This window comes from Heterodontus francisci, chromosome 35 (assembly GCF_036365525.1).
Source record: "Heterodontus francisci isolate sHetFra1 chromosome 35, sHetFra1.hap1, whole genome shotgun sequence".
NCBI classification, from domain to species: Eukaryota; Metazoa; Chordata; class Chondrichthyes; order Heterodontiformes; family Heterodontidae; genus Heterodontus; species Heterodontus francisci.
The window spans coordinates 34824805-34837505 of record NC_090405.1 but is presented as its reverse complement, the minus strand read 5'-3'; the positions used below and the strand labels follow the sequence as shown (position 1 = coordinate 34837505).

The following is a 12701-nucleotide window of genomic DNA, read 5'->3' as shown; positions in this document are numbered from 1 at the left end:
TAAATTCAGAACTGAATTTGGTGCTACAAATATAACCTAACCCAGTCTGTTGGCATCTTTCTGATAAATTCAGCCCAAATCATCAGTAAATTGAAAGGCATGCCGGCCTTTTTTTTGTCATCACACAGCTGGAAAATGCAATCAAAACATCCTTTTGCTTGTAGATAAGTACTGCTTATTTTTGCTTTATTAGGTACTGAGTCTTAATTATAGTCAAGAATGTCTAAAACTGGGAACACACTGAAACTTCTCGTACAGTTGCTCACAAATATATTACCACATCTGAAAATATGATCAATAATAAAATGACAACTTCTGCCATCAGAATCACTGTACAACAACAACTTGTATATAGCACTTTTAACATACTAAAATGTCCCAAAGTCACTTCACAGCTGCATTATAACACAAAATATGACATCGAGACACCTAAGGAGATATTTGGCCAAGCTGTGGTCATCTGCCCTAAAAGGTAGGTTTTAAGGAGAGTCTTAAAAGGGGAAATTGAGGTAGAGAGGTGGAGAAGTTTAGGGAGTCAATGGTGGAGCAATTAAAATTGGGGATGCCAAGAAGCAGATATCTGAGGGTTGTAGGGCTGGAGGAGATTACAGAGATAGGGAGGGGCCAGGGGGGGATTTGAAAAGAAAGGATGAGAATTTTAAAACTGAAGCGTTGTTTAACTGGAAGTCAGTGTAGGTCAGTGAGCAAAGAAGGATAGGTGAATGGGATTTGATGAGAGTTAGGACATGGGCAGCAGAGATTTGAATAACCTCAAGTTTCAAGAGGGTAGAATGTGGGATGCCAGTCAGGAGAGTGTTAGAACAGTCAAGTCTGGAGGTGACAAAGGCATGGATGAGGGTTTCAGCATCAGGAGAGGGGAGGCAGGGGCGGAAATGGAAATAGAGTCTTAGTGACAGCATGGAAATGTGGTTGAAAGCAAATATAACAGAATTTGTAAACAATCTGGTTCAGCTTCAGACAGTGGTTAGGGAGAGAGATGGAATTGGTGGCGAGGAAGTGGAGATTGTGGCAGGGTCCAAAGATAAGGGCTTCAAGTCTTCCCAATATTTACTTGGAGGAAATTTCTGCTCATCTGGTACTGGATGTCGAAAAAGCAGTCTGACAATTTTGATACAGTGGAGGGGTCGAGAGAGGTGGAGATGAGGTAGAGCTGGGTGTCGTTAGCTTACATGGGGAAACTGACATTGTGTTTTTGGATGATGTCGCCGAAGAGCAGCATGTGGATGAGAAATAGGAGAGAGCCATGGATAGATCCTCAGGGGACCAGTGGTAACTGTGTGATAATGGGAAGAGAAGATATTGGTGGTAATTCTCTGGCTATGATTAGATAGATAAGAATGGAACCAGGTGAATGCAGTCCCACCCAGTTGGACAATAGTGCAGAGACTTTGCACCAGGATGGTGCCAAAGGCTGCATACAGGTCGAGGAGGGGCAATTTGAGTTTGTCAGTCACGCAGGACATTATGGGACTTCGATAAGAATCACTGCAGTATTGACAATATCGTAGGATAATAAAGGCAGAATTTGATATTCAATTGCAATTAGATTGAGGAGCAAAGGTCTGACTTTTCTGTCTCTGAACACCTGCTTTTTTTTTTTATTCATTCATGGGACCTGGGCGTCGCTGGCCAGGCCAGCATTACATTGCCCATCCCTAATTGCCCTTGAGGTGGTGGTGGTGAGCTGCCTTCTTGAACCGCTACAGTCCATGTGAGGTAGGTACACCCACAGTGCTGTTAGGAAGGGAGTTCCAGGATTTTGGCCCAGTGAGAGTGAAGGAACGGGGATATAGTTCCAAGTCAGGATGGTGTGCGACTTGGAGGGGAACTTCCAGGTGGTGGTGTTCCTATGCATTTGTTGCCCTTGTCCTTCTAGTTGGTAGAGGTCACGGGTTTGGAAGGTGCTGTGGAAGGAGCCTTGGTGCGTTGTTGTAGTGCATCTTGTAGATGGTACACACTGCTGCCACTGTGCGTCGGTGGTAGAGGGAGTGAATGTTTGTAGATGGGGTGCCAATCAAGCGGGCTGCTTTGTCCTGGATAGTGTCGAGCCTCTTGAGTGTTGTTGGAGCTGCACCCATCCAGGCAAGTGGAGAGTATGCCATCACACACCTGACTTATGCCTTGTAGATGGTAGACAGGCTTTGGGGAGTCAGGAGGCAAGTTTCTCGCCACAGGATTCCTAGCCTCTGGCCTGCTCTTGCAGCCACGGTATTTATATGGCTACTCCAGTTTAGTTTCTGGTCAATGGTAGCCCCTAGGATGTTGATAGTGGGGGATTCAGCAATGGTAATACCATTGAATGTCAAGGGGAGATGGTTAGATTCTCTCTTGTTGGAGGTGGTCATTGCCTGGCACTTGTGTGGCGCGAATGTTACTTGCCACTTATCAGCCCAAGCCTGGCTATTGTCCAGGTCTTGCTGCATTTATAGACGGACTGCTTCAGTATCTGAGGAGTCACGAATGGTGCTGAATATTGTGCAATCATCAGTGAACATCCCCACTTCTGACCTTATGATTGAAGGAAGGTCATTGATGAAGCAGCTGAAGATGGTTGGGCCTGGGACACTACCCTGAGGAACATCTGCAGCGATGTCCTGGAGCTCAGATGATTGACCTCCAACAACCACACCCATCTTCCTTTGCGCTAGGTATGACTCCAACCAGCAGAGGGTTTTCCCCCTGATTTCCATTGACTTTAGTTTTGCTAGGGCTACTTGATGCCATACTCAGTCAAATGCTGCCTTGATGTCAAGGGCAGTCACTCTCACTGAACACCTGCTTCTCTGCAACCAAAGTGTTTTATTCACATAGGAACATGGAAATTGCTACATTCATCTCTGGTTAGTTCTCAGCTAGAGCACTGTGCACAATTATGGGCATCACACTTTAGGAAGGATATCAAGATCCTGCAGAGAGTGCAGAGGAGGTTTACCAGAATGATACCAGGAAGGAAGGACTTCAGTTCTGTGGAGAGATTGGAGAAGCTGGGATTGTTCTCCTTAGAGCAGGAAGGTAAGGGGAGACTCAATATAGTTATTCAAAATGAGAAGTTTTGATAGAGCAAGAGCAGATGGAGAGAAAGGATTCCCTCTGGCAAGTGGGTCAGTAGCCAGAGCTCATAGATTTAAAATAACTGATGAAAAAAAACTCAAGGGCAAATTAGGAGACATTTCTTCACACAAAGAGTTGTTAAGATCTGGAACGCACCATCTGAATGGGTGGAGATTCAGATACCAAAGGAAATTTCAAAGGCAATTAGATATGTACTGGCAGATGACTAACTTGCAGGGTTATGGGAAAAAGAGGGAAGTGTGGGACTAAAAATTGCGTAGTTCTTTCAAAGCGCCGGCACAGACATAACAAGACAAATGCCCTCCTTCTGGTGCCGTAAGATTCTATGAAAAATGGTCAAGGTCCATGTAGTTCGCTTACCACCATCCCGATGGTCACATGATACAATAATGGAGTTGCTGATTAATTATAGCAATCAAACGCTATTCATTAGTCTACAACAGACTTGGGCATGAAGTGGAGAAAAACCCCAGTAGTGGAGTGCTTTGGAACCACAGGTACAAAATCATCTGTTTCTCCCAAGAATGCTACGCTTACCATGTCCTATCTCAAATTATTCATATACGGTTTTCCAAAATATCTAATTTGCATTTGATTCAATACCAACTGTTTCCACCATCTCCCTAAGGAGCCTGTTCCATAGAGTGACCACTCACTCACTGAAATATTGTTTCCACAGATTAGGGTTTGAATTGACTTCCCTTCAAGCACAGGTTGTTGGACAAGGTGAAATAGCTTGACGCGGTCTTATCTATTCCCTTTAGAAGCCTAAGAACAGCAATTATATCACCCTTCAAACTTCTCTATTCAATGTACATAATCACTCTTCATAATCTAATCCCTCCAACCCTTCAATAATTCTGGTTGCTCTCTTGTGCATCCTTTCAACAGCTGCAATATCCTTTTAGTACTGCGGTACTCAGAATTGTAAATCATTATTCCACTCAAAATAACTGAAAAACCTAAATACTAGCCAACAGCACAATTTGCCAATACATACAAGACAACAGCAAATAAAATGGAAACTAGATCTCGTATTGAGGATGGTATTCTGACCATTGAAGAGCATGATTTGTTTAAGAGTCTGTTATTAAAATTGCCTTACCTCTTTCACACTGTGCTCCTGTAAATCCATATGTACAGGCACATCGATTGGGAGCAACACATCTTCCACTGTTCAAACATCCATTCTCACAGATAGCTGAAAAATATATTTTTTTTAATTTTGCAAAATCATTTAAAATCTGCTTCAGCTTATAAAAAATATAGTTAGGCATTTGTGTCCATCAGCCCTGACTATTTTCCTAATATGTTAAAGCTATGATACATTTGCAGTTCTAAATTTCACATGGAGGATGCTTTAATCAAAGAAACAAAAACACAACCGGTCTTGTATTTTCTGGTCATAGATAATGTACCGCATGCAACAATCTTACAAAACTCAATTACGTTCATTGATTTATGCAGTTCATGGTGTTCAAATACTCACCTGGGCCAGTACATTGTAATATGAAACTACAATCTTTAGCAGTGCAATACATTCTACATATTACCTCGCAGTTATGAGCCTTGTAATAGGTTAATCATTCATTTAAACTTGTAACTATGTCAGAAAATGCACTAAATGCACTTCAATATGAAATCACTCAACATGCCTAATGTGCACAATTATTGATTACAATAAAAGTTATTTTGCCAAAGGGATGTATTTGGGGCTGGGCAGGCCTGACAGGTTTAACATTAGACCATTCAAATCCTGTACTGAAGCAAGTTTGGTAGTTATCAAGCAAATTGGTGGCAAGTATACTTCATATATGGATCAAGAAACTAATTTCTTGCATGTCAAGGCATTAAACTGATAAAACTGGATATTGTGTCTTCCAGAGACTCTTGCAATTGTACTGTTTACCCTGTTCACTTGAATTAATTGGGGTAGCCAAGATCAGCAACACAAAAAAAGCCAGGTTACCGTCCTCGGTCCACAAGGATGAATTTTTAAAATTCTTTCACGGGTTGTGGGCATCGCCGGCTAGGCCAGCATTTGTTGCCCATTCCTAATTGCCCTGGAGAAGGTGGTGGTGAGCTGCCTTCTTGAACCTCTACGGCCATCTGGTGCGGTTACACCCACATTGTTGTTAGGTAGGGAATTCCAGGATTTTGATCCAGCGACAGTGAAGCAACGGCGATCTATTTCCAAGTCCAGATGGTATATGACTTGGAGGGGAACTTACAGGTGGTGGTATTCCCATGTGCCTGCTGGTGTTTAGAGGTGTATTCAGTTAACAGGAAATAATATTAGAAACTAGGAGTTGATATATAGATATTAAAATTGTATATTAAGAGCTTCCCATGCAACTGATTTAAGACTTCAGTCTCCCTCCTTGCAGAAAGTTGCTTTTATATCAGTAAACAGCTCCAAAAGGAGCAGGTTTCATGAACCGTGCCAGTTTCTATCTCCTTTGCAGACAGATCTTCTGAGCATTTTAGACTGCTATTTTGTGCCTGGATCTTTGGCTGAGTTGTTTTGGGGAGGTTACCCTTGTACCATACAAGGGCAAAAGCCCTTGACCACATTTCACTCAGCAAATCACCTCCAGGCCAGAAAATGTAAATCTTTGTGTACACAGCTGAAACACTTCAATTCACTGTAATCATTCATTTTCCACCCCCTGCTTTGCATGTTGACAGAAATGGCCCACAACACCTCATGGATGCCCAGTTTTGAGCTGCTATATTCTGAATCTATCTCATTTAGCACAGTAGTAGTGCCACACAACACGATGGAGGGTGTCTTAAATATGAAGATGGGACTTCATCTCAAGGACTGTGCAGAGGTCACTCCTACCAATACTGTCTGGGCAAACATATCTGCGACAGGCAGGTTTGTGAAGACGAGATCAAGTAGGTTTTTCCTGCATGTTAGTTCCCTCGCAACTTGCCACAGGTCCACTCTGGCAGCAATGCTCTTCAGAACTCAGCCAGCTTGGTCAGTAGTAGTGCTGCCGAGCCACTCTTGGTAACAGATATTGAAGTCCCCTACCCGGAGTATATTCTGTGCCCTTGCTACCCTCAGTGCTTCTTCCAAATAATGTTCAGCACAGAGAAGTACTGATTCATTAGCTGAGAGAAGTCAATAGGTGGTAATCAGCATGTGATATCCTTACCCATATTTGACCTAGTGCCATGAGATGTCATACAGTCTGGTGTCAATGTTGAGGACGCCTAGAGCCATTCCCTCCCGACTGTATATCACCTAGTCACCACCTCTGATGGGTCTGTCCTCCCAATAGAACAGGCATAACCGGGATGGTGATGGAGGAGTCGGTGACATTGGCTGTAAGCTATAATTCTGTGGGTATGACTGTGTCAGGCTGTTGCTTGACATGTCTGTGGGAGGGCTCTCCTAATTTTAGCACAAGTCCCCAGATGTTAGCAAGAAGGACTTTGCAGCGTTGACTGGGCTGGTTGTGCCTTTGTTGTGTCTGGTGACTACGTTGATGCCAGGTGATCCAGCGGTTTAATACAACTGAGTTCAGAGGACAGTTAAGAGTCAACCACATTGCTTAATTAATGTACAGTTTGCAATGCACAACAAAATATCATGCATCTGAAAACATAATACTTGGGATTAACACCATTCTCTCTAATTACAACAGTTGGAGATAACGATAGTTGTGACATTTGAACCTCAACCTGAAAATGCTGCACAGTCCACTGGTACAAAAGTACTGGAGGTATAACACAGAGGACAACTGGTTTCATCACCAAGGCAAACTATTCTTTCCCCTTGTGTTGCACCAGCAATCATTTCTTTTGTTCTGTTAATAGCTCCAAGTACATGTAACAGAGCCAATTAAGATGATAAAGGTGATACTTCAAATAAATTTATTATTTCTTTCCACAAATGGTCCATGTGTCTGTGTACTTTGTGGAATTCATCCATGTTGGTTGAAAGCCAGTTTTTTTCATTTTCATCTTGCACAAATAATTACCTTATTTAATGGCCAAGTGACTGACACATGAAATTACGCCATATTCCTATCTTGTCACTGGATTCATTCATAGACAAGATGTCACAGAATAGCAATTTACATGGCATTTTGCAAAATTGTTCCTTAATCAATGGTCGATCAAGAGTTTCTTTGACTGATTACCATCTTTCATCTTGGTTTATTTCTTGAAAGGTATTATTTCCTTCATGAAAACCCAGTTGACAATTATTGCCTTATATTAGTTCTTATATGTAGGTTGTATCCACCAAAGAGAATGTGGAGTCATCCAAGACCCTACAGTTCATTTTAGGAAGAGGCAGTAGGTAACAGTCACGGGAGCTCTGTAAACAAAGATAGTAAACGGGGAAAAGAAGTAGTTATGGAGACAGATCAGCAAATAAACAGATCAGGCAGGCATCAGATTGGTCAGCAAGGAGATTGCAGAAATTAATGGTCTACAAAAAAAAAAAACCAGAATTTTCTTTGATAAATAAAATTACATACTTATAAAGGGACTCAATAATTTAATGCTGTATGTCTTGTACTGTTGAGTGACAGTACTTGTATTTATATTTGTGCTCCCCCAAATGGAGGGTTTGATTTCTTTGAGGCAGTTGTGGAGGGGAGGGGGGGGGAAAAGAGGGAGTGAGATATCCTAAATGAAGGCAATATCATTCCATGCAGAAAGGAAGGAGAAATATGAAGTTAAGGCACTACAGAATCTGTCACATGCACCCATTGCAACCCAAACAGTAAAGGGCTGACATCACGTCACCTGCTTGTCCTATCAGGCAAAGTTGTTTCATGCACAGGAAAATCCAGAGAGCACAACTAAGTTTTACATTTAATGTATTCTGCAGCATATAGCAGTGGTTTCCTGTGCCAGTTGAAGTCTAATGTTTCCCAGTGGGTCGGAAGAAAGTGAAAGAAGGGAGTGCTATTGCACAACTCCTATCGACTGGGTGTAATACTGCTGAGGAAGATAATCAAAGTGAATTCTATACTGAAAAATAATGTTTAGTGAGATGCTGAGCCATGTAGACCAAAATGTCCCATTTTGAACTCTATGCTGTGATAGCTGCTGAGGCCAGTTGTAGTGCCCTCTGGGTTGGATAGGAAAAAAGTAATCTCTATTGGAACCGTGCACGTAGACATCAGGCAAGGATAGAATTTTCTGCCCCCATCGCCCAGCCACTGTAGAATAGCCTTCCAACACTCACCGTTAAGGTTCATACATTAAAAAAGTGTCATTAGGACAAGATATTAGAGTGCAACTCATGACTTTGGAATCCCACCTAAGTATAGAGAAGGACAAGAGGAGAAAATGGACATGGGAAGAAAAGGAAACTTTCTTTTTCATACTTAAGAGTTTACAAATTGTACAACAGGTTATGCTGAAATGTTACCTGCATTAGGTTAAAAGCAAAAGAACACAAATAATACATAAATTAAGACATATGAAACTTTTCTAACCAATTAACATACTCCAAATTAGAGCATCTGATGTGTGAACTACATCATTCTGGTTCAGTCAAAAGAGTGCACGAATAAACAGGTCATTTTCAAGTTATCAGGCCATAATGAGCAGGGTACCAAAAGGATCAGTGCTTGGGCCTCAGCTAATTACGATCTATATCAATAACATAGGTAAGGGGACTAGGTGTAAAGTCTCCAAGGTTATTGATGCAACAAAGTTAGGTGGGAAAGTAAGCAGTTGCTAGGACGGAAAGACACTGTAAAGGGATATAGGCAGGTTAATTGTTTGCACAAGAATGTAGCAAATGGAATATAATGTGGAGAAGTGTGAAGTTATCCACTTTGGAAGGAAAAATAGAAAAGCAGAATTTTTTTTTAAATGGCGAGAGGCTGGGAAATGTTGCTACTCAGGGGGACCTGGAGTCCTTGTACACAAATCAAAGCAAGTTAAGATGCAAGTACAGCAAGCAAATAACAAAGCATGTTAGGTTTTATTACCGAAGGGATTGAAGTATAATCACTGGCGATTTTGCAGTGTTTAGTACCAATCACAACTCTTCAGCTTGTGAAGTAGTCCATGCCCAGGCTTGTGCTGACAAGTCTTTTGGGCCTCCTTATCTCGAGAGACAATGGATATGCGCCTGGAGGTGGTCAGTGGTTTGTGAAGCAGCGCCTGGAGTGGCTATAAAGGCCAATTCTGGAGTGACAGGCTCTTCCACAGGTGCTGCAGAGAAATTTGTTTGTTGGGGCTGTTGCACAGTTGGCTCTCCCCTTGCGCCTCTGTCTTTTTTCCTGCCAACTACTAAGTCTCTTCGACTCGCCACAATTTAGCCCTGTCTTTATGGCTGCCCGCCAGCTCTGGCGAATGCTGGCAACTGACTCCCACGACTTGTGATCAATGTCACACGATTTCATGTCGCGTTTGCAGACGTCTTTATAACGGAGACATGGACGGCCGGTGGGTCTGATACCAGTGGCGAGCTCGCTGTACAATGTGTCTTTGGGGATCCTGCCATCTTCCATGCGGCTCACATGGCCAAGCCATCTCAAGCGCCGCTGACTCAGTAGTGTGTATAAGCTGGGGATGTTGGCCGCTTCAAGGACTTCTGTGTTGGAGATATAGTCCTGCCACCTGATGCCAAGTATTCTCCGAAGGCAGCGAAGATGGAATGAATTGAGACGTCGCTCTTGGCTGGCATACGTTGTCCAGGCCTCGCTGCCGTAGAGCAAGGTACTGAGGACACAGGCCTGATACACTCGGACTTTTGTGTTCCGTGTCAGTGCGCCATTTTCCCACACTCTCTTGGCCAGTCTGAACATAGCAGTGGAAGCCTTACCCATGCGCTTGTTGATTTCTGCATCTAGAGACAGGTTACTGGTGATAGTTGAGCCTAGGTAGGTGAACTCTTGAACCATTTCCAGAGCGTGGTCGCCAATATTGATGGATGGAGCATTTCTGACATCCTGCCCCATGATGTTCGTTTTCTTGAGGCTGATGGTTAGGCCAAATTCATTGCAGGCAGACGCAAACCTGTCGATGAGACTCTGCAGGCATTCTTCAGTGTGAGATGTTAAAGCAGCATCGTCAGCAAAGAGGAGTTCTCTGATGAGGACTTTCCGTACTTTGGACTTCGCTCTTAGACGGGCAAGGTTGAACAACCTGCTCCCTGATCTTGTGTGGAGGAAAATTCCTTCTTCAGAGGATTTGAACGCATGTGAAAGCAGCAGGGAGAAGAAAATCCCAAAAAGTGTGGGTGCGAGAACACAGCCCTGTTTCACACCACTCAGGATAGGAAAGGGCTCTGATGAGGAGCCACCATGTTGAATTGTGCCTTTCATATTGTCATGGAATGAGGTGATGATACTTAGTAGCTTTGGTGGACATCCGATCTTTTCTAGTAGTCTGAAGAGACCACGTCTGCTGACGAGGTCAAAGGCTTTGGTGAGATCAATGAAAGCAATGTAGAGGGGCATCTGTTGTTCACGGCATTTCTCCTGTATCTGACGAAGGGAGAACAGCATGTCAATAGTCGATCTCTCTGCACGAAAGCCACACTGTGCCTCAGGGTAGACGCGCTCGGCCAGCTTCTGGAGCCTGTTCAGAGCGACTCGAGCAAAGACTTTCCCCACTATGCTGAGCAGGGAGATTCCACGGTAGTTGTTGCAGTCACCGCGGTCACCTTTGTTTTTATAGAGGGTGATGATGTTGGCATCGCGCATGTCCTGGGGTACTGCTCCCTCGTCCCAGCACAGGCATAGCAGTTCATGTAGTGCTGAGAGTATAGCAGGCTTGGCACTCTTGATTATTTCAGGGGTAATGCTGTCCTTCCCAGGGGCTTTTCCGCTGGCTAGGGAATCAATGGCATCACTGAGTTCCGATTTGGTTGGCTGTATGTCCAGCTCATCCATGACTGGTAGAGGCTGGGCTGCATTGAGGGCAGTCTCAGTGACAGCATTCTCCCTGGAGTACAGTTCTAGGTAGTGCTCAACCCAGCGGTCCATCTGTTTGCGTTGGTCAGTGATTATGTCCCCCGATTTAGATTTGAGGGGGGTGATCTTCTTGATGGTTGGCCCAAGAGCTCTCTTCATGCCATCATACATTCCTCTGATGTTTCCGGTGTCTGAGGCCAGCTGAATATGACTGCATAGGTGTTGCCAGTAGTCGTTTGCGCAACGCCTAGCTGTTCTTTGTGCAGTACTTCTGGCTGCTTTAAGTGCTGCGGATGTTAAATCGCTGGGGGCTTTCTTGTAGTTCAAAAGTGCAATGCGCTTAGCGGCTATGACAGGTTCCAGCTCTTCATTATGAGATTGAAACCAGTCTGCATTTCTCTTCGCACTTTTGCCGTAGGTGGTCAAAGCTGACTCATAGATGGCGTCTCTGATGTGGGCCCACTTGGTCTCAGCATCCCCTGTGGGAGTGTTTTGAAGGGCTGTTACAAGTGAATTTAGAAATTTTTGTAACAGCTGTGGGTGAGAAATTCTGCTCGTGTTGATGCGCGGGTGGCCCTTCTGCTTGGAATGATGCAACTTCTTTGGTCTGAGTCTAACCTTGCTGCACACCAGGGAGTGGTCGGTGTCGCAGTCCGCACTGTGGAAGCTGCGTGTGATTTGAACACTGTTTAAGGCGGCTCGCCTTGTGACAATGAGGTCTAGCTGGTGCCAACGACGTGATCTTGGGTGCCTCCATGAAACCTGGTGACAGGGTTTAGTGTGAAAGAACGAGTTGGTGATGCAGAGGTTATGATAGGTACACAACTCAAGCAGTCTCTGCCCGTTCTCATTCATCCTTCCAACGCCATAGCGCCCAAGGCAGGAGGGCCATGAGTCATGGTCGGCCCCAACCCTGGCATTAAAGTCCCCCAGCAGGAATAGGTGTTCGGTGTTGGGGATGCTGCTAATGATGTTATGTAGTTGTTCATAGAACTGGTCTTTAGCTTCAGGTGCGGAACAGAGTGTTGGAGCATAGATGCTGAGTAGGTGTACTGGACCAGAGGTGGTGAGCAGTCGGATGGACAGTATGCGTTCCGAGCCATTTGAGGGAGGCTCTATCATGCTGAGCAAGGAGTTTCTGATGGCGAAGCCCACTCCATGCTGTCTTGGTTCTTCAGGATCCCTGCCCTGCCAGAAGAAGGTGTAGTCTTGCTCTGCTAGAGAGCCACTCGCGGGGAGGCGAGTCTCCTGAAGTGCTGCAATGTCCACATTGAGTCTACTGAGCTCGTTGTTAATGATGGCGGTCTTCCGAGAATCGTTGATTTGTGTAAGGTCTTCCGACAGGCCAGGACACATAGTTCTGACGTTCCAGCTTGCAAAGCGAAGGGCTGGTACCTTCTTTCCTTTTTTCATGTTGTTTGGTGCGGTGTATCAGTCCACTTTTCGGGCAATGACCCTGAGCTCCAAGCACCCATTGAAGCAGGCAGACTGTGGCGGGACAGAACCTTATTGACCGGGGGCTGCCCGGTTTGAGGCGGGCGGTAGCTGTCCAGTGAGGTGCAATGACCTCTCCCACCGACAAAGGCAACCCGTGGCGCCCAGTTTCTACGCCAATTTATCTGGACTTATAACCCGTAACTGCTGCCTTCCGTGTTGTTTCAGTCGCTGTGAGACAACTATGGAGTGACCTCTCCATGGCGCATGCCTGGG

At 44.5% G+C, this 12701-nt stretch overlaps 1 protein-coding gene across 2 annotated transcripts in view; it reads right to left on the bottom strand.

The window, feature by feature from the left end:
• The window catches only part of LOC137350605 (fibrillin-1-like), a 670523-nt gene that overhangs the window by 634695 nt on the left and 23127 nt on the right, over window positions 1-12701 (bottom strand). For both annotated transcript variants that reach the window (XM_068015325.1, XM_068015324.1), the window contains exon 5: window positions 4199-4294. In XM_068015325.1, coding sequence (XP_067871426.1) covers window positions 4199-4294 — 96 coding nt within the window. The remainder of the gene's footprint in view (window positions 1-4198; window positions 4295-12701) is intronic.